Here is a 23,576-nt window from a genome sequence, read left to right on the forward strand (position 1 = left end):
AGATCATGCCTTTCTACTCAAAATGTCATAGAGATCAGGACATTGTGCGGTCCTCATTCGGCCCAAGCTCTTCCAACCCTAAGGAAGAGACCTTCCACACTCTCAACATTTGCAGAGTGGTCCTGTCTACCGACAATAGAGTGAAGCCTAGCGGATTCACCAGAATTTATTCATCCAGTTCTCAGGACTAAATAAGGCAAGAAGGCGTCAAAGAACATGATCGCGAATTGAATCACACAATCTATCTGCCTGACTTGCGCATCACAGAAGCTGGCTTCACCCGCCTCACTGAGGGCACATTCTACCAATGCGATAGCAACATCATGAGCAAAAAAGGGGAATGCTTTGTCAGAACGGATATGCAGAACCGCCCCTGGTCGTCCATCCACACGTTCACCAGGCGTTACAGGCTAAATTTCAGTGGGGATTTAACATTTGGCAGACGAGTGCTGCAGGCCGTGATTCCCCCCTAGAGAAATTAGCTGTTGGTATTACTCCGATGTAGCTGTCGTGGAAAGTGACTGGAGAAAATAGAATTAGACTTACTGGTAATTCGGTTTCTAGGAACCTTCCACGACAGCACTAATTTCCCTCCCTATCTGATATTCTTATTGGATGATTCCTGCACTTTGGTGGTAACTATTCATACTGGTGTCCAGGAAAACACTGGTAGTTGCAGGAAGGGGAGGGGTATTTAACCTGTTCCTGTCCCCTATTAGGGCGGGAAAGACATCCTCCAATGTAGCTGTCGTGGAAGGTTCCTAGAAACCGAATTACCAGTAAGTCTAATTCTATTTTTATACATTTTTGAACATGTTTCTTGCATGTTTTTCATGCATTTTTACCAGTCATGAGAATAGGTGTAAAATGCTGAATGGACTGACATGCTACAGATTTGCCTCAAATATGCAAGGAAAAATAAGTGACATGTACGTGATATATTAGGAATCTTTTTCACTTTGCTGGTAATAAGAAATTCCCTAGTTTTGTGAGATTAAACTGTTTGGAAAAATTTGACAAAAATGCAGCAGTTACTTACACGTGTACACATACCCTAAGGTGGGTTATACTGCATTTTGTTATTTTCTGCCATTAAAAGCCTATTTGAAGAAAGAAAGGACAATCCCTTTAACTTGACAGGCTTAGAATATATATGCTGTTATTGCTTTGTACTACCAAGGAGGGTCAGTGTCTACAACAATAAGAAAGATGGCTGAATAAATTATTTTTTCTTCTACTTCTTCTAGAGTAACCCAAGCAATAAAATGGTTAGCAATGGTAATACAGTATCTAAAACCCATATCAAGAACTTCACTTTTGTCTGCATGGCTCTTTCGCTAACGGTAAGGACATTTGTTCATTCTAATGCCTTAAATAAAGTAAGGAGTTGGGCTGTGAAACTGGAAATAAAAAAGTCCGCTTCTTCACCCGAGAAATGGCACCATTATTGGCTTTCTTTAGTTTTGTAACTTATGTAATTGGACATAGCTGTTGTTTTTTTTTAATTTTCTTTCTTGCTGAAACGGAGACTACAGGCTTTGGTGTAGCATGTAACAGCCAGGGGTCGCACTACATATTTCACAGCAGAATAAAATAAACATATAAACATTTTGAAAACTTCTCGATTTATAGAGTATCACACATGAGCGGCTGGTGCAGATATACAAGGACTTACAATCCTTGGCTGTAATCAGTGAGGTTATTAATGGTTATCTGAAGAATGTTCTGCCACTGTAAATGCTCTTGGGCACATAGCTTATCAAAATCTGCTGCTGGCAGTTCCCTTTGCAATTGCAACCATTGATGTGCCTGGTAGGAAGTGCAGAGGCGCTGCAGGCCATGGTAGCACATGTAGACCATGCAGGATGCTCACAGTAACACAAGTAGTACATTGGAATTGTTGTTTTGAAAAACCATACCACTGGTTCCACAACCAAATTAATGTAACTCTGAGCTGTTAGTGTACCTGACTAGGGGTCTGGCTGCCATACATTTTGTCACTCCACTCCATAATGCCATGACTAGGACCAGTGTTATGTTTTCTTGTGAAGGCCTCTTCATGGCATTGATCATGTGGTCTCCAGACTAATCTTCAGCTATCATTACATCGAAGAATAAAGTGTGACTCGCTGTTGAAGAAGATAGACGTCAATTCCAACCTCCATTGTTGTCTTGCTCCACACGATGATAGTCTTTGAGAATGGTGGCTTGAGGTCAATAGAACACCTATACCTGGATGTCTGGCTCGTAGCCCAGTGTCATTCAAAGACCTGATGGTTTATGGATACACTGTTTGATACCTAAGGTTAGATATGTGACATCCAATTTCACTTGCAGTACATAATGGATCACTTGTGGAACCAGTGGTTCTGCCATTTCTCCACCGTGTCTCACAGTTGCTCATACATGCTAAATCCATGACTTTTTCTTCTTGGTGTTGCAATTTCAGTGTTGAGGAGTGTAGATACAGAATAATAACACACTCAGAAAAATCTCACAGCAGCATATGTCCTTATAGAAGGTGGGTGTAGGCCTCTTGCCAAAACCTCCACTGTATGGCTCACAAATTGCAGTTGCACTCCAAGGCAGCACATTCAGTAAAAGGAAAATAGATATTAAATCATTAATGTAAAATTTCGGCTCCATATACTGAGTACCCACTTAAATGGGTAAAATTGGAATTTGTTAAAACAAGCAACTTTGAAATTTACCTCTTATTAAAATTCTCTTATTAAAAGTGCGCTCCCTTTTTAAGAACAGAGGGATTTTTAATTCCATAGCATACAGCTCGTTGCCTAGTTTGCCAGTCATTTCAGAGGTGCTAATTTCCTCGGCACTGAGTGCGTACTTGCAAGCTGTTTGCTATATATTTTGAGGGCAATGCCCTGAAGCTGGCCGCTTAGCAGGATCTCGCAGCTTTAGTGCCCCTGCACGGTTTCAGTGCTGCAGCTGTAAAGCTGCCTATGCTTACAGCATTGGCGAGCAGGCATTTTAGGCCAGCAGCTCAGCCTTGCTGCCAGTCTGAACTAGTAATATTTAGGTGCACACTGCCTCCCCCACAAGCAGAAAGTCAAGGAACTTGTTGTCTTAGAAGGGTACTTGAGACTACAAAAGTAAATAAATAATAGCATTATGGCCCCGTTACACGTTTCAATGTTCCAGCGATCTCACCAATGATCCGACGTGGATGGGATTGCTGTGACATAGTTGGCTTATCACTGGTGAGCTGTCACATAGGCAGACTCACCAGCGACCAGGACCAGCGAGCACGCTGGTATCCAGGGTAAACAGCGGGTATCTAAGCGCCGCGCGGCGCTTAGTTACCCGCTGTTTACCCTGGATACCCGATCAGGACCAGCGAGCACACTGGTATCCAGGGTAAACGGATATCTAAGTGCCACGCGGCGCTTAGTTACTCGCTGTTTACCATGGATACCAGCTCGCAGCGTCTACTGTATGGTGCTGGGAGCTCATTGATCGTTGGTCTCTCGCTGTCACACGCAGCGATGTGTGCTGCCCAGCGGGAGACCAACGATAGATTTAAGGCCCAGACCATTAGGCAACGATTAACGATCAGTCAACTGATCGTTGATCGTTGCTACGTGTCACACGCAACGATGTCGTTTCGACATCGTTGCAACGTCACCAAACTGGTGACGTTGGAACGATATCTTTCACAATATTGTTGCGTGTAACGGGGCCTTTACTCATCAGCAATGATGCTGGGGAGGGGGTCAGGGGCCTGCATGTATATCATTTACACTCAGGAGCTTGTAAAGACCACTGGCACTTACACTTCTGACATATAGCAGCACCTAGGACAACTCCTGGTTTGAGAAGATTTCATGGATGTTAGGAATATCATTGTCTGTCTGTTTTTAAAACCTCCATGTCCTTAATAAATTCTTTGTCTCTCTCTCTCTCATGTATTATAAGTGAGAAAGATGTAATGCACGTAGGACAAGCCAATAATCAGCGAACAAGCTTTGGTAGGAATGCTCGTTCACGATGATCTGCCCACTTATCCATGCCAGGCATGTGATTAGATCATTTATGTTGGCATAGAAATCTTCGTTATCAGCAGAACATATCCAATAGATGTGCTGCCGATAACAAGATGTTGTACGGAGGCAGAACAATTGTATTAGCGATCATTCTGTTCCCATCATTGTTCATCGGCCTGTGGAAAAAGAGCTCTAAATAAGCACCAAACAATTTGTATATAGACAATCTGCGCTCAATACAGACATTGGCCTGTAAATATGTTTATGTATTCACCGTGCACGGCAAAAATGCAGCACAGAGATATCTCATAACGAACTGACGGTCAGTAGAAAACAGCAACATAGGAGGAGGAGGCGATCCATGAGCAGCAGATCCTCCTCCTCATTTAAATGGACACCACACTAGTCACCCCCTGACCGATCACCCCTTCATTGTGACATAATAGAGTTATACAACCGAGAGTTAGTGGCTTCCGAACCCATTCTCTGCGGTCACCCGCTCTACTGCTGCTGGTCAGTCTGTTAGGACACAGGAATCCCGCCATTCAGCGCTGCAGACCATCTCCCTACGCAGTGCATCCTTCACGTGCTTCCTCCTTAATGGCAGGGCTTAGCTATACCAGAAATGTTCAGACAGTGGTCTGCGGCTTCGCTTTCTCTCTGCTGTTCAGCATTGTCTCGCGCTTATGTGTAGAATGAAATTGAATCCTAAAAATGCATTTTGTAGGCGTTATTGCGACCTCTGGGTGCGGTATATATGAGCAAGGTAAAAAACAGCAAAAATGCTATGTTAATATGCCCTAAAACGTAGCTATCAGCTGTCAGGTAGGAAACACACTGGGCAGAACTGGCTGCTGAAAAAGCCAGCTGGAGTCAGCGCTTACTGACCCTGATAAGCCCTGCTTTGTTTTGTTACCCACAATCATAGTGAGGTGGAAAGTCAGGTGAGGATGAGCGTAACATGCTCAGTCCTGCCTCATTACTATCACACTAACCTTTCCTTTTTATTTTTACCTCTGTACACTTTGTGTATTAGTTTTATCTGTTTTACTTGTTACTCTTTAGAGAACTTGCTAAAGTTTCTGATCCCAGAGAGTCTTCACAGTAGAGGCATCTTCTACGACATACGGAATAACAAGTACCCTGTGTCTGCATACTTCACATAGACCATAACCAAGAGCGATCATGCATGTGCCGAGATCTTTCCAAAGCAAATAGGGCAAATGGCATATTAGATCTAATGTTTTGTTGTTAGATTCAAGAGCCGCCAATAATGTGGTACACTCATTTCCAGTATGTGTCCTATCTGTAGAGAATGGCATGGCGTGACTGCAGCCAAGCTGCTTCTGTGCTGTCAGCACAGTGCCAATCAAGCTTTGTGCTGAGCAGCAGTCACGTGAGGCAGTCTGGTTACTAGGGACACACTGACTAACAAGCGGGATAAAATAGCTGAACCATCCGCTGTCCTTACTGCCACACGAAGGATCTGCATTAATGCTGAGCTTAAGAACATTTCCTTATTTTCCCCAGAAATGAGAATCGCTGCCTTCAGTTTTTCCCCATCCTTCCTATACCACCACCATAACATTCTATAAGCCTTCTCCAGGATTAGAAGGCAGCCCTCTATGGGCCATACACTTCTAACTCTAGAGAAATGGTTACCCTGCAATACTATATAGAAAGAAACACATTCACTTTTCATTAGAAATGTAAATGGCACACCTAAAATGTAACGCTTTACTATGGACACTGCATTAGGTGGCAGAACTGTCTATAATTAAGGGTTTGTAATGGTTGTACTATGAAACTCACTGACCAGACTTCAGAGTGATAAGGAAGCAGTGAGACAGCCGTATAATTCGGGCCATGATCGGACTGCAGCACTCTCCTGACCCATGTGTGACAGCTGCATAGAAATACAGGAACTCTTTGATAGTAAATTACCTGCTGGTTTATTATAGTCAGCATAGACCAAAGCAGGGTTCAGGTGAAAATAAGCAGAGCCTTCCTGGCTTAACGGAAAAAAGCACAAGAGATTCCTTTATCTGCAGGTTCCACCAACAGACACCTCACAATGTCCTCAGCTCCTCCTGGAGCCACGTGGGAGTCTTTCCTCTCCCAAGTCACAACACAGACTGACTCTCATGTCCAGGTATTTAACCCAAACCATGTGATGATCACATGACCGTGACATCACCGCAGGTCCTTTTCGTACACATACCGGTGTTGGCTCTGCAAGTGGAGATATGGTGAGCACCCTGCCTCCCAATATACAGTGGGGCAAAAAAGTATTTAGTCAGTCAGCAATAGTGCAAGTTCCACCACTTAAAAAGATGAGAGGCGTCTGTAATTTACATCATAGGTAGACCTCAACTATGGGAGACAAACTGAGAAAAAAAAATCCAGAAAATCACATTGTCTGTTTTTTTTTTCATTTTATTTGCATATTATGGTGGAAAATAAGTATTTGGTCAGAAACAAGCAATCAAGATTTCTGGCTCTCACAGACCTGTAACTTCTTCTTTAAGAGTCTCCTCTTTCCTCCACTCATTACCTGTAGTAATGGCACCTGTTTAAACTTGTTATCAGTATAAAAAGACACCTGTGCACACCCTCAAACAGTCTGACTCCAAACTCCACTATGGTGAAGACCAAAGAGCTGTCAAAGGACACCAGAAACAAAATTGTAGCCCTGCACCAGGCTGGGAAGACTGAATCTGCAATAGCCAACCAGCTTGGAGTGAAGAAATCAACTGTGGGAGCAATAATTAGAAAATGGAAGACATACAAGACCACTGATAATCTCCCTCGATCTGGTGCTCCACGCAAAATCCCACCCCGTGGGGTCAGAATGATCACAAGAACGGTGAGCAAAAATCCCAGAACCACGCGGGGGGGACCTAGTGAATGAACTGCAGAGAGCTGGGACCAATGTAACAAGGCCTACCATAAGTAACACACTACGCCACCATGGACTCAGATCCTGCAGTGCCAGACGTGTCCCACTGCTTAAGCCTGTACATGTCCGGGCCCGTCTGAAGTTTGCTAGAGAGCATTTGGATGATCCAGAGGAGTTTTGGGAGAATGTCCTATGGTCTGATGAAACCAAACTGGAACTGTTTGGTAGAAACACAACTTGTTGTGTTTGGAGGAAAAAGAATACTGAGTTGCATCCATCAAACACCATACCTACTGTAAAGCATGGTGGTGGAAACATCATGCTTTGGGGCTGTTTTTCTGCAAAGGGGCCAGGACGACTGATCCGGGTACATGAAAGAATGAATGGGGCCATGTATCGTGAGATTTTGAGTGAAAACCTCCTTCCATCAGCAAGGGCATTGAAGATGAAACGTGGCTGGGTCTTTCAACATGACAATGATCCAAAGCACACCGCCAGGGCAACGAAGGAGTGGCTTCGTAAGAAGCATTTCAAGGTCCTGGAGTGGCCTAGCCAGTCTCCAGATCTCAACCCTATAGAAAACCTTTGGAGGGAGTTGAAAGTCCGTGTTGCCAAGCGAAAAGCCAAAAACATCACTGCTCTAGAGGAGATCTGCATGGAGGAATGGGCCAACATACCAACAACAGTGTGTGGCAACCTTGTGAAGACTTACAGAAAACGTTTGACCTCTGTCATTGCCAACAAAGGATATATCACAAAGTATTGAGATGAAATTTTGTTTCTGACCAAATACTTATTTTCCACCATAATATGCAAATAAAATGAAAAAAAACAGACAATGTGATTTTCTGGATTTTTTTTTCTCAGTTTGTCTCCCATAGTTGAGGTCTACCTATAATGTAAATTACAGACGCCTCTCATCTTTTTAAGTGGTGGAACTTGCACTATTGCTGACTGACTAAATACTTTTTTGCCCCACTGTATATGGGTGCCCACATAAAACCAGCCCATGTATACCAATTTAAATTAGCCCTCTCAACACATAGCGTGTTGGAGGAAAAATATTCTAGTTTTACATCACTGATAGCAGTATGCGCAGTGAGACATATCTCCCTTCATACACTGTGCAAGTGACCCTGTCACAAGCTGTCACACTCGGGTCGGGAGAGCCACTGGCCAATCCAAGCACTGCGATGCGATCTCAGTCCGATTTATACAGCCATATGACTGTGACCTTAGAATAGCTGCTTTTTCAAGAAATGCTGCCACCTTGTCTACAGGTGTTCTTGATATTGAAACTCACTACTATTCATGAAAAGAGGCTGAGCTGCAATACCAGAAGCAGCCTATGGATGAGAAACTTTACAAAATAGTAGCCATATTGTTCTACATTTATTACCACTATTTTTATGTGCTACTTCCTACTGGTTCCAGCACATAAGAATAGGTTGGGCAAAGGCAAGAAATACACTAAAAGTCACAAAGTTATTGTCAAGGGGATAACAGAGTGGGGACAGAAGATTGCGGCCTTCGGTTTCACGAACTCCTGCACTGGTTAGAAGTACTTCACCATCTTATAGTGCAGGTTTTTTCCTTGTTGGCAGTGAAAGGATTGTGTTGGCTGTTCAGTGTTTTCCACTCACTCTGCTATATATGCTCGCCTCTGGCATTAAGGAATTGCCAGTGTTAGTTTTTACTGCCTGGTTTGGAGTGGGGGAGGTGTAGTTCGTGGTTGGAGTTGGTGTTTGGAAGATTGTTGATTAGAGGTTTTGTTTGAGTGCACATCCTCATCCTCTCCTATTTGGTTTCTCCTTTTTATTTCCCTGTGTTCCACTCTGTTTGGTGAGTGTATGTTTGATTATTTTCATTTATCCCTGTCCATTTTCGCTTGTTTGTCTGTTTAGTGTTATCCTATATACTTCAGCTTCCCACCTCCCTGGGTGGGTGAAGGGACAGATAAGGGTTAATATAGGAGCATAGCAAAGCACGTGAACCCTACGTCTCCACCTTCATGAGTAATCCGGGGGACAGGAATAGGCTAGGGTGCCCCTAGTGCTTGGGACCTGTTAGCACCCACAGTCCCAAGCCATTGTGGTACAGGCATTATTTTTATATCAGTTTAGGCTTTTCCAGATTGAATTAAAGCATGTGCTATAAAACTGTTTCCAAGTCTTGAAAGATATAAGATTTAGGTGACTTACAGATGTTTTTGTTTTGCCATCAGCTGTGTTTTGTGATGTTCTGGACTCCAAATGTATCGGAGAAGATACTTGTTGACATAATCGGAGTCGATTTTGCATTTGCTGAGCTTTGTGTGATTCCTTTGAGGATATTTTCCTTCTTTCCTGTACCAGGTAAGTGAAATGATATGATATTTTTACATCCGCATAAGTCATGCACTATTAATTAATTCTAGACCTAGTCATAATCTGTTGCACCCTTTTGTAAGGCCTTGTTCACATTTCCGTGTTTAAACACGTACGTGAAAAAACGGTACCTGTGTCATCAATGTTTTGGATCTGTGTCAGTATTTGGTCCGTTTATACCGTCCGTGTCATCAATGTTTTTCACTAATGGATAAATATATATAAAGCTTCGTCTATACTTTTCAATACGGACCGCACGTGGATTGTACACAGATGCCATCCATGTGCTGTATGTGTTTTTCATGGATCCACAGACTTGTATTGGCCCATTTCATTGCAAATGTGTGAAGAAATTGAAAACTGGTTCATTTAAGGTGAAAGTGTGGACTCTTCACACTGACACTGTCCAGTTAGTTCTGACATTTTCACTCTGTAAAGACAAACCTCTCAAGGGTAATGGTGAAACCCAGATGTCAATTTAATCAGAAATTTCTCTGAGGTTACTTTTTTGTTGTTGCAGTTTTCCCAAATACTGGGAAAATACTGGTGTGAACACAGCCTGAGGACTAACAGTAATGACACAATGCAGATTTAGGCTGAGTTCACACGTGGCGTTTTTTTCGCGTTTCCACGGCGGTTTTAACCGCGCGATTTTGCCGCGAAAAATAAGCATCCTATGGGATTCCGCAATGCTGTGCTAATGCTGCACCCATAGGAATGCATTGTTCTGCTTACTTTCCGCATGTGGCTGTGCACACCATGCAAAAAGAAAGCAGAACAATTGCGGATGGTACCCATGGTCCGGAGGAGAGGAGACTGTCCTCCGGGCTTTGGGTACCATATCCCTGTAAAAAATAGAATTTAAAATAAAAAATATTGTTATTCTCACCTTCCGACGTCCCGCGCAGCCTTCCCGCTTCTCTCCACGCTCTCGTTCCCAGTAATCCTTTGCGAAAATGCCCGCGATGGCGTCTGTTCTTGCGGGATCGCGAAGTCTCGCGGTCATTCACGCGACATCGCGAATGACCGCGAGACGTTGCGATCCCGCAAGAACGGACGTCATCGCGGGCATTTTCGCAAAGGATTACTGGGAACGAGAGCGTGGAGAGAGGCGGGAAAGCTGCGCGGGACGTCGGAAGTTAAGAATAACACCATTTTTTATTTATTTTTTTTTTATTTTATTTTTTTTTTTACATTTTATCTTTTACTACTGATGCTGCATAGGCAGCCTCAGTAGTAAAAAGTTGGTCACACTTGTCAAACACTATGTTTGACGAGTGTGACCAACCTGTCAATCAGTTCTCCAAGCGATGCTACAGATCGCTTGGAAAACGCTAGCAATTTGCAAGCTAATTACGCTTGCAAAATGCTAGTTTTTCCGTGGGAAAATCGCGGGAATTTAAAATGCGATTCTCCCGCGGAATGGAATTCCGGAACTCTCGCGGTAATTTCCGCGAGAGTTCCGCTACGTGTGAACTTAGCCTTACAGGAAAATGTGCAAGTATTTAGTAAAACAGGCACATCAAGACAGGACAAAATCCTATTCTTTCAGTAAGGTTAATCAGTTTGCTGACTCTCTGATGTGATTTTATGACATGAATGTCTGATGGCTGAGAAAAATGACTTAAAGGGCACATATATTTTTAAAACTATTTTTATTATTCAATTGCTTTTGAAATTGTGTCTGTTGCTTTTGTAGACCTAGCTATCTGCTATTGGGGCAGAGTCTTTGCACACTCATACATATTACATTTTAATCCAGCCCCATCAAAATTGGAGGGCTTTCGTGTAATATGTATGGTCACCTATACTCGTCTTAGATGTGCCAACTCTTCTTCCGTCTACGCGTAAATGTGATACACAAGGCTTGTTCGTAGACTGTAACCTTTAGGACACAAGGACTTGTAGTATAACGAATTGTAAGATTTGAGTTTTTTTAATTGGGGGTATTTGCAAAATAGCTTCATTTTTATTCTAGATCCAATGGAGAAGCTGGTAGCAAGTGGGACATAGCCTTAGAGGGGTTGTCCATTACTCAAAAAGTCTCTACTCAATTACCATATTTCCCCATGTAAAATAAAAACAGCCTGTACTCACCTGCGGAGGAAGCGCCTTTCCAGCGATGTTGGCGTCAGGTTTCCTGGGGCTAGCATGGCATTGTAATGTCACGCGAGCCCTGCAGCCAATTAGCATCCACTAGTGGGTCCCTTTCCTCTCACTTCCTTCAGATGTAGCTGACATTTGGAGGTACTCAAAGAGTAGTGGCAGCTGTCACTTTTTCTGAATGTAGGTTTCATATGAAGAAAATGTGTGAAGCGGCCCATCAGCGTACCTTAATTGGCCTCAGGGCTTACGTGACATAACTTGGCGTGAAACACGGTGCTAAAGGTAAAATTAGACAGTCATTATTTTACCTGGGGAAATTTTGTTAACTGAGAAGGGGTGGTTGGATTAGTGGACAACCCCTTTAAAGGTGGAATAATCCTTTTTTACAATGTTACTTTTTGGTTTATGTATAAAGGCAGTGCTCATTTTCCAAATCTTCTGTCCTAATGCACATTTATCTTCTAAAAACCAAACTGTGCTTTAGTTACGTTTCCTGTGTCAAATGCTGTGTTTTACGCTGCTGCCCTGGACTTAGTCATTTGGCTGCAGTAGCAACATCTCTCCAGAAGGCAGCAGCAGAGACACAGCGCTGGACCTGGGGAGGGTAAATAAAGAAGGTGGTTTTTCTAAAGGTAACTGTGCCAGTGAGGAAAAGTTTTCTGAAAGAGGACAACCCCTTTACAGGATATTTTGCCTTCAAAGACCCGTAGGCTTAACCTGTGTAAAAAAAACTAAAAAAACAAATTAGCATACTTTTCAAATTTCATTGCATTGTCCAGTAGCTATTGTTCTGTTGACCAAGTCTATTACATATACAGGACATTTTAATTGTAGATATAATAAACTTTTTTTACATCTTGGAGACCGGCCCTGGCAGCTTCTTCTGGCCTGCTCCCCTTGAGTGATAGGTCTTATCCTATATGCACACACATGGAGAGGCCTGTCAGTCACTGGCAACAGGCAGGGTGAAGCCACCAGTGATCTGCCTGTCCAACTAGTTCACCATGCGGCTTAGTCCCTCCTTTCTATTAAACTTTTTCTCTGAAATTCCGCAACGTTTTAGAGTTAAACATATGGCTGGAACCATGCAGCCAGTGTCTGATGCATTTAGCCCTTTTGTCTAATTGTTGATTACATTGTTTATCACATTTCAAAATGTGTGGCATGTTTGTGATGCAAAAAGTCACATATAATAGTAACTGATTTCATGAGCTTTCACGTGTGAGGATTTCACAGATCTCTCTACATTCAGAAGAAGCTACAACAGTACTACATTCCACCAATATATACTTCACAAGTTTATTATTAATTACCAAAAATAGCAGAAAAGTATACACCTAAAAAGATCAATAGCAAACAGACTCCGTTATTTATGGTGTGTGGTCCAGAGAGGATGGAGTGAGTTATAATTTTAGCACTGGCACTTTATTCTATTAAAGTGTCATAACAATAGGTTCATGCAGATAATATAATCTAGTCAATAAAGATTATAAAATGACCAGTTCATATATGGCAACCACTATTATGGTCATCATCATCTCTTACCTATACCTCCCCATGTGGGACACTATATCTGAAATCCCGACGTGCGTTTCCTGTGGGCTTCCTTGGGGAGCTGTAATTTACTGTGTGCAGGTACGGACTGAGGCTGAAATTCAACTCTGGCATTTGAAGTCACACAGACCCATGCTGTCACTGTCCCCAAGCACGAGATGGGGATATATTACTAACATTAGCCTGGATGGGGGAAAGCAAGATTTACTACAAGACTAATATTTCCAATGATACCCGTGGCTGGGTGGGGTAAGTGATGGAATCAGCGACTTTGTGCTCCGTCACAACTCTTAACAATGAGTGGCTTGAGAACGCCTATTCTGTTAACAACATAGCAGACAAGGCAGCCCACGATCAGACAGGCCCTTCTGGCATTTGCCAGATGGCCAGTCCAGCCCTGACTGTGTGTCAGGACTGACTTGTTATAATCACAACCACAGGTGTACGTCTCTTTTGGCATAGTTAGTGGCACTTGTATGGTGCTTGACTAGATCAGATCACCTGTATGAACCTATTGTTATGACACTTTAATTTTAGCACTGGCACTTTATTTTACATCACTACAAGCGACTTGATCCAATCTACCCTCCCTATTATTTGTGTGGACCACACACCATAAATACCTGATTCTGTTTGCTATTCATCTTTGTATATGTATTCTTTTATTCCATGTTTTATAATTAACATTAATCTTGTGAAATATATATTGGTGGACTTTGGACTCCATGAATTTGTAGGAAATTCCATGTAGGGAGTGTGCATGTTGCTTATTCTGGCATTTCTGTATTTTCTGAATATATGTTTTCTGTTCAGACGATATTCTGTATTCCTCTTTTCCTCAATTTAGTTACTGTGCGGGCTCACTTAACTGGATGGCTAATGACACTCAAGAAGACATTTGTGCTGGCACCAAGCTCCGTTTTAAGAATAATCGTCCTCATCTCGAGTCTAATTATCTTGCCTTATCTAGGGTAAGTTTCTTCATCACATAACTGCCTAGAAAACCATGACCTTGAGTACTAGCAATATCTGCTTTCTCGTATCAATTAGTAGTTGCTATCATTAGATATAAAACATCTGTCTGCCCAACACACATCTAGATGAACCACTGCTTTTTGAGGAAAAATAATTGAGGAAATGGGCAATGGTGCCACTAGAGTCACAGGCTCTTTATAGTCTCATGTGTAACATCATAATGGGTAGGTACCAAATTAGCCACTGACTGTACACCATACATAACATTCCATCTTGAAGGAGATAAGTGTCCAATCAGCAAGTTCCTTATAATTCGTGCTAGAGTGACATGTGGCTTTGCCTAGTCTCACTTGACACGTAGTACTTGCTAGCACATACATACTGAATCTTCAGTCTGAACTGCAATGCATGCGTCTTCCCATCTTACTTGATGTTTGACTTTGTCTCCAGATGAAGGATTAATGTCCATGTTTAAGCTATTTATTCACCATTAATGGTACCATGGACTCAAGCGACTATGTTACTGGTTCACTGGATCTTCTTCTTTTGGAACTTTTCATGGATAAGAAGCTCTGCAAAGACTTGTAGTTTTGGTCTAATAAAGTATATCTTTATATACAGTGCGGAAAATAAATGTTTAATACTCTGCCGGTTTTGCAAGTTTTCCCACCTACAAAGAATGGAGAGGTCTATCATTTTTATTATAGGTACACTTCAACAGTGGGAGACAGAATCTTAAAAAAAATTCAAAAAATCACATTGTATGATCTTGGCATAATTCATTTGCATTTTATTGATGTATAGAATATATAGAGGTGTGCTTAATAAACATCAGTCAAGTTTGGCTAAGTAATATATATGATTTAAGATAGGGTTGATGACTATTAATTCTATAGTACGCTCTATCAATCGCCCTACCTTGCCATGGAGGTTGGAACCCTAATGTTAGCGATATGGCACCCCCACTCAACGTTGATATCCCTGAAAGCCCTTTTACATTCCCTAGCTTATAATAGGAATGTATCACAGACAGTCAAAAAAAATACTCATATGACCACAAAGATGCTGTGCGCAGCGTCCAGCTCATGTGACGCCATCTTACAGAGGTTTATACAGTTACTTCCCGTTCAAACAGAGGCTGGAGCCACTTACAGGGGCACGTGAAACACACAATGCACTCCAGGTTGACGTGCATCGGAAGTGATGTAAGTGGAATGCATGATGTGTTCCAGGTTGACGCACACCAGAAGTGATGTAAGTGGAAAGTATCGCAAATAACTGGGCCTAAAAGTTCCCCAAAGATGAACAACAGTTCCTCTTGACCTTGAGGAAGTGACCCCTGGGAATATTTCTTATAAGCAGGGGTGGGTGGTGACTCTCCCACTTGAGTAAACTATTGATAGTCATGGGCTTCCAAAATACTGAGGTTTTTTAAAGACCCATCCCTCTCTTTCGATATGTATACTTCCAAGAATGCAATCTTATCTTCTCCAATCTCATAGGTAAAGCGGAGAGCCATCTTGTTGGAGTTAAGATAACCAATGAACTGTTCATCTTGTAAGGACTTTCAGGCCCAATCAAGAGACCTCAAAGGAAGATTCCTGGAAAGGTGGTACCCTGTAAGGATCATTGAGTCAGCATATAAACATGCAATGGGAGAGCAAAGGTCATCTCTCCGATTCCCTAACAAGACTGACAGGGAGTTATGCTGACCAGTCAAATAAGGTCTTGGATGTCCTTAAAAGGCACTGGTATATGCTATCCTGACATTTGTAGTTTTATCTCATCTAAACGGTCAATAACCTACAGAAGGGGTAAATCAATCAATGACTACGTAGTGTTTAGTCACTTTACTCCACTCCAGAAGGAAGGGACCTGGTTGCAAGATAGATTCCTAGGCACCTTCAGATGTGGCCACTGCAGTTTTTACCAATACATTTCCCTCTCAAAGAGCTTTACAAGCGTTGTAACAAATCGACATATAGCCTGAAATGCTTTGCCAACTGTAAGACCTCGGGGGTGGTGTATCTCTGCACCTGGGGAAAATCAAGCATGAATTACATGTATGCATTAGTGAACACCTTGGACACACAACGCATGGCAGAGATACCCCACTGGCACGCTATGTGAACCATAAACATGGGGGCGGATTGTGGATCGAGGCTATCCAACCATCCATCAGACATGGAGATTGGGATGAAAAAAATACTTCAACAGGAAAAACACGATGGATATATTGGATAGAATCCCCAGCCCAAAAGGGCTCAATGAATAGTTGAGCTTCTCAAGCTTCATCTGAATCTAGTTTTGCATATAATTTTTTTGTGTATACATTCAGTATTATGGCTTTTTAGGACCAACCGCTTTGTATAGGCTTCTTTAGTTGGCCACGTTTTTGTATATATACTACCAATTCTGGTGGTTTTCTAATTGCTACTCTTTTTTTTTTTTTTTTTTTCCTTTTTGGTGTGATAGCTACATAATGCCATTTTTAAGAATTAAGTATAATGAGCACAATGTTTATATATGTATTTCCCTTTCATACTTGCTTTTGAAGCTTTTGGAGCATTTATATTTGGAGGCTTATTATTGTGTGTATGTATGTATGTATGTATGTATGTACATATAAAAATTTTGTTGTGGGGGGGGGGCTACATGGGGAGCCTTAGTGTGGTATTGTCCACCCCCTGATTCAAAAGACTGCTTATTGAGGATGATGGGGTTTACTTTGTAATATTAGGAGCACAGTCTTATGACAATGTGACATAATTTCTGCCTGTGGAATACATTTGCTTGCCACTCCCTTTGACCTACTTATATTAATCATTACTTCAAAATAGTGTCTCTTTGAAAATATTCAACAATTTTGCCCACAGTACAGGTTAAAGAGGACATTTGACAAATTTTTGCCTTATAAACTACATTCCTGTACATAGTAGCAGGAATGTAAGGTATATAAAAGTTTTTTTTTTTTTTGCCTCCACTCTTGTAGAGATACATAGCACCAAAATTACTGGTTCCTAATTTTTCTTCCTTCAGCAGTATATTTCATTACATTCAGCTCTTTGGGCTTGTACTTTCATCTCAAGGTGGTCCTCTGTCTTCACGAGATTCCACTTCCTGAGAGAGCATGACATGGACCCTTTTTGTCTTCGATAGACTCAGTAAAGCAGTTAGGTGGTCCCAAACAACATATACAGTAGAAATTCCTGTCATACCAATAGCTCTCGGAAGTTGCATGCCTACTTTAGCTAATACATTCCACAGCTCGTGGGGGCCACCAATGACCCTAGTTTGCCCTTATACTTGGCCTCCTCTTGACTGTACATGCTTGATGTATTAGCTCTTTTCAAGAGCAGAGATAACTCTACTGCCATCTGGGAATTGAGCAAATGATCTAGAGGATTCTTGCAGAGGAACAGTCAAGGAGAGGGTTAATCTTGATGTGTTCATCTATTATACATTTACTAAAAACATACTCTTCCAATTGTATCATTGGGGTCACCAAACATTGAGCCTTATTCATGAAGCGCTGTGGACTCGTTGATATGGAACATGGTGAACCCACAGAACTGAACACGTGTGTAGTTGGGGAGAACATTAAATAGCCCATAGGACGGTTGGTAGCTCCCTGATGAGTAACTTATTTATTCAGCCGGTAGGAAAAAGGGACATGGAGGTATACACGTTACGGCGATGACTAATAAATGAGTTGATTTCAAGTTGATCTTTTATTAAGAGAACAATTCACCTCATTGTTCTGGAGGTTGTGCTACGTGTAAAAAAAAAAAAAATGTTGAATTCGACAGGTCTTACCGTATTGATGTATATAAAATGCATACTGACCGACTCTGTGACCATCCATGCTTACAAAATTACCATGTCATGTACAGATGCTGAGTTGCTACTACATCATGGAGCTTTTATTCCCCCTTTGGTTTTAAAAAGGTCATAATGAATGCACCTTTAAAATGAAGTACAGATGTAGGAGTGATGTACTTTTTCTTAAAGTGAGCTTGTCACCTGGGTTTTGCTTCCCTATCTGTGAGCAGCATGCTGTGGGAGCAGAGACCCTGATTCCAGTGATACATCACTTACTAGGCTGCTTGCTGCAGTTTTGATAAACTAAACACTGTTTTATCTGCTGCGGATTTACTAGTCCTCTGAATGCTGATAACCACTCCATTGATTGACAGCTTTCTGTGTGCACTGTGAAAGCTGGAGAAACAATACATGTAACTGGGAACCAGAACTAGAAGGATAGCACTGACTTATATTGAAATAATGGGATGCGTCTTCCTTTGTATGGGATCTGTCCACAAATGACCATCAGTAAATGGTAGTCCCATCCTGCCAGGCTGATGCACAGTGCCAGTGTCTCCGATGCCTTTGTATCCTATTATTCCTAGTAGTTATGCTGCTTACTTCTTGCAGGGTTCATGGAGCCACATTAGGTGTGGGATCCCTTCTGGCTGGCTTTGTTGGAGAATCCACCATGGTGGCTATTGCATCTCTCTATGTATATCGAAAACAGGTAATGTCTGTTTGCCTCCATTCATAATGAGACAGTGGTTATGTTACTTATTATTTTAGTTAGGCATAAATATTACATGCCCATGAATCCCCAGACTGATATAGGTACCAATAAGGTGTTATTGGTACCGTATATATGTTTGTTCGCACAGCTGAAGGTTTCGTCTCACCTCAATGACTTGGTACTGTTTCATGAATCGGGGCCTTGGAGTTTGAAGCACACAGCAAAGTAATTTCACCAACATTCTGGAGTAAATGCCTTTAGAAAAGTCGCAAAAGTTGGCGCAATTTGAAATTATGCAACATGTTTGAGACTTGCCGTTTTCATGCTAGCTTCTCTCAGTTTTGATAATATGGGCAGAGTGGGGGGCTTGATGCCACAGCTAGTCTAATTCATGATTGATGAGCTGTGGTGTCCAGTCAGTGACTGTAGTAAGATTTGTGGCCACTCTTCAGACACTCATGATTCAAGAAGAGACGTGCACCTCTTAATGAATCAGAAGCGTCTGACTCCTACATCCCCCCCCTCACCAAGACCAGCTAGGAAGTCGGCAGTGGGTGCACCTCAAGGACAAATCACGTAGCACACGTTAGGTCTTGAGACCCAAGTCCAGATCCACATGCCAACATCACATGGACAGAATTTAGGTCACCTAACCAGAACATGCACTGCTGAAGAGAAAACCAAGGATGCAAACACCTTACCAGCCACCAAACAGCAAGGTGCCAGGCCAGACGGTGTACAAGTGATTGGCGCAGTGAGATATCGGAGAAATGTATTTTATGCAGTGGTTACAATAATAGATAGTATCCGTTAAATTAATCAATAATTAAAAAAATAGATTTGCTACAACAGAGACAATGAATCTACTTGGTATTTTTGGAGTCATGACACTTTTTTGTAGGATATATAGTATTGGGCGTGACCACAGCTAAATCCCATGCTCAATGGTTCAAATGTAATATCACATTATATACTGGTTATCTTGCCCTGGTGCCATTGCTGTACGCAGAATTCTGATTAATTGTAATGTTGCCTTGCAGGAATTAAATACATTTTCCAAGAACCAAAATATGTTCCATTCTATGTATTACACAATTTCTCTATAGCACTAAGAGCTACATGTACATGATATGCATTCATCTAGATTGGGCTTATAGTTAATCAGTTATCTGTCTCAATGCAGAAATTGTGCTCAGCATAAATGAGTACACCCAGTTTGAAAAGTAAGATTTTAATATTTCACTGATCACAAGAACAATTTCCAAAATTTTGATAAGATTGCGTTGCATAGAACATTTGTTTAACCCATAACCGTATTTTCAGACTATAAGACATACCCCAAATTTTGGGAAGGGGAAAAAAATGTTTAGTATTAAAATGGCGTCCCGGTTTATAGTCCGAATTTAGCTTATGTGGGGGCGGCTGTGGAGTAGGGTCACAGGTTGGGTTGCTGCTGCAGGACGCCAGTGTTGGTAGGAGTTGGGCAATGCTTCGGGCCCTGGGCTGGGAGGAGGGGGTGTCCCGGCAGTGCGAGTCTGCGGGGCCCTGGGCTTCAAGAAAATGTCGGCAGTGAGGCAGGAGTGGGAGTCCCTGCTCTGTACATTGATTTCCCAGCTGTGTTTCAGGAAAATGGTTTCCAGAGGCTGCACATTCGCAGATTTAGATTTTATCTCAGTGGCGAGCAGAAATCTAAACCTGCTCATGTGCCACCTCTGTCAGCCATTTTCCTGAAGCCAACTTCCGGGAAATTAATGTACAGAGCAGGGACTTCTAATTGGAATTCATATCCTTAAATATAACGGGACAGGGGTTATAGGTTATATAGCATATAGACAAGGGTTATATAGCATAAGGACGGGATATAGGTTATATAGCATACGGACGGGGTTATAGTGTTATATAACATATGGACAGGGGTTACAGTGTTATAGCATATGGACAGAGAGTTATAAATTTATATAGCAAAACGACAGGGGTTATAGGTTATATAGCATATAGACAGGGGTTATAGGTAATATAGCATACGGACAGGGGTTATAGTGTTATATAGCATACGGACAGGGGTTATAGTGTTATATAGCATACGGACAGGGGTTATAGTGTTATATAGCATACGGACAGGGGTTATAGTGTTATATAGCATACGGACAGGGGTTATAGTGTTATATAGCATACGGACGGGTTATAGTGTTATATAGCATACGGACAGGGGTTATAGTGTTATATAGCATACGGACAGGGGTTATAGTGTTATATAGCATACGGACAGGGGTTATAGTGTTATATAGCATACGGACAGGGGTTATAGTGTTATGTAGCATACTGACAGGGGTTATAGTGTTATGTAGCATACGGACAGGGGTTATAGTGTTATATAGCATACGGACAGGGGTTATAGTGTTATATAGCATACGGACAGGGGTTATAGTGTTATATAGCATACGGACAGGGGTTATATAGCATACGGACAGGGGTTATGGGGTTATAGTGTTATATAGCATACGGACAGGGGTTATAGTGTTATATAGCATACGGACAGGGGTTATAGTGTTATATAGCATACGGACAGGGGTTATAGTGTTATATAGCATACGGACAGGGGTTATATAGCATACGGACAGGGGTTATGGGGTTATAGTGTTATATAGCATACGGACAGGGGTTATAGTGTTATATAGCATACGGACAGGGGTTATAGTGTTATAAAGCATACGGACAGGGGTTATAGTGTTATATAGCATACGGACAGGGGTTATAGTGTTATATAGCATACGGACAGGGGTTATAGTGTTATATAGCATACGGACAGGGGTTATAGTGTTATATAGCATACGGGCAGGGGTTATAGATTTATATAGCATACGGACAGGGGTTATAGTGTTATATAGCATACGGACGGGTTATAGTGTTATATAGCATACGGACAGGGGTTATAGTGTTATGTAGCATACGGACAGGGGTTATAGTGTTATATAGCATACGGACAGGGGTTATAGTGTTATGTAGCATACTGACAGGGGTTATAGTGTTATGTAGCATACGGACAGGGGTTATAGTGTTATATAGCATACGGACAGGGGTTATAGTGTTATATAGCATACGGACAGGGGTTATAGTGTTATATAGCATACGGACAGGGGTTATATAGCATACGGACAGGGGTTATGGGGTTATAGTGTTATATAGCATACGGACAGGGGTTATAGTGTTATATAGCATACGGACAGGGGTTATAGTGTTATATAGCATACGGACAGGGGTTATAGTGTTATATAGCATACGGACACGGGTTATAGTGTTATATAGCATACGGACAGGGGTTATAGTGTTATATAGCATACGGACAGGGGTTATAGTGTTATAAAGCATACGGACAGGGGTTATATTGTTATATAGCATACGGACAGGGGTTATAGTGTTATAAAGCATACGGACAGGGGTTATAGTGTTATATAGCATACGGACAGGGGTTATAGTGTTATATAGCATATGGGCAGGGGTTATAGATTTATATAGCATATAGACCAGGGGGTTATACATTTATCTAGCACATGGACCAGGGGGTTATACAGTTATATAGCGTATGGACAGGGGTCATCGTTGCTAACAGTGGCTTTACTACCATGAACATCCCCCTATAACTTAATATAATACCTTGCATGCTACTGTCCAATTTATATTATTACCATATTTTCCAGCTGTCTGGTAATGGTTATTCCTGTTTCCATCCGTTGTAGAAAAAGAAGAATGAAACCGAGACAGAAGTGGAAGGAGAAGACTCTGCGATGACTGACATGCCTCAGAGTGAGGAGTTAACAGACATTGTGGAGATGAAAGAAGATGGAGAATGAGCAGCATATTGGCTTGATTAGTCCGGCTGCCTGCTCAGTGTCTCTGATCTTCAGTTTTTATTTTCTTTATCTGGACCTTGGTTTCAGAAGGCTCCGGTGTTTAGCATACTGGGTATGCTTCCTATAGACGGGGCCGGGGCCTGACAGAGGCCCATCGCTTTACAGATCCCATGCATTATATCTTCCCCACCCATGGACATGCCATCAGCCGCATCTTCCAGCTACACATTGACTACACTGAGCGTAATTGGACAGTTCCCATTTGTCAACCAAAGCATTACTGTCTGTTTTTGCAGGTAACCAAGCTGCCGTCCCTGTTACTTTCTTCTTTTAACGCCTATTATTTTCTGAATACTTAAATTCAGTTCTGTGGTCGTGTTTTGGTTACATTTTGTAAACCAGTTTTTGGCTCAAAAGGGATTTATTTTTAGAAACCAGATCCAAAAGCACACCTAACATGGCAACGACTTACTGCACAAACCAGGAGAGAGTGCTTTTATACCACACGTCCTTTACGAAGGGTCCACAGTATCTTTGTACTGGAGTTACTTTCAACTTTCTAAAAATGTTTGATTTAATTTTTTTTTTTTTTCATTTGCTTGCACTTATTGTAATTTCACGGATATCAACATTCACAATTTAAATATATGTAAAAACATTGAGTTGTTTGGAAGCACTTTGCTTCAACTTATTGGGTATTATATTTGTTTTATGCATTTTCCACTTTTAGCTTCGGCAGTTTCAGAATTCTGCTGGTGGCTGCTCAGAATTTATCAGCCATACCTACATTAATGGTCTTTAGGGTAAAATTCCTCCTTGAGGAGAACACCAAGGGTGGTGTAGGGAAATGTATACTGGAAGCAATGGGAAAATAAGCATGCAAATCAGCCTCTTCTAAGAGGCAGAATGCTGGCCCACTAGTGCCACTTATTAGAAGTAGCCACCATACCAGATATGGTAGTAAGATTATAAAAAAACTCATCACGTTGCAGAGATTTTCCATACAAATTGAGCTGCTGTGTGGCTTTAAAATCTACAGAATGTCAGTTCTTCTTTGTATGGATTTTATTGCAGTCTTCACAATTTTAATGTATAGAATAACATTTCCTACAAAATGCACATGTAGCAAGTGCATGATGTTCAGCTTGAAGTGAACCTGTCAGCAGGATTGCGCTAAGTACATACAGTGTCAGGTCGGCGCCGTTGTACTGATTAAAATGATACCTGGAGTGATGAAATCAGTCTTGTGGTTGTTAACTCATTAATTCAAAACTGAAAATAAAG

At 41.7% G+C, this 23,576-nt stretch overlaps 1 protein-coding gene across 1 annotated transcript in view; it reads left to right on the forward strand.

Annotated features, from left to right (window-relative positions):
• Positions 1-22,954, forward strand: part of ANKH (ANKH inorganic pyrophosphate transport regulator) — a 152,019-nt gene extending 129,065 nt beyond the window's left edge. The window contains exons 8-12 of the mRNA XM_073569444.1: positions 1,248-1,343; positions 9,128-9,257; positions 13,777-13,900; positions 18,339-18,438; positions 22,179-22,954. Of these exons, the coding sequence (XP_073425545.1) occupies positions 1,248-1,343; positions 9,128-9,257; positions 13,777-13,900; positions 18,339-18,438; positions 22,179-22,292 (564 nt within the window). The 3' untranslated portion in view covers positions 22,293-22,954. The remainder of the gene's footprint in view (positions 1-1,247; positions 1,344-9,127; positions 9,258-13,776; positions 13,901-18,338; positions 18,439-22,178) is intronic.
• The last annotated feature ends 622 nt before the right edge of the window (positions 22,955-23,576 follow it).

This window comes from Dendrobates tinctorius, unplaced genomic scaffold (genome assembly GCF_039654945.1).
Source record: "Dendrobates tinctorius isolate UK_male_01 unplaced genomic scaffold, ASM3965494v1 ptg000025l, whole genome shotgun sequence".
NCBI classification, from domain to species: domain Eukaryota; kingdom Metazoa; phylum Chordata; class Amphibia; order Anura; family Dendrobatidae; genus Dendrobates; species Dendrobates tinctorius.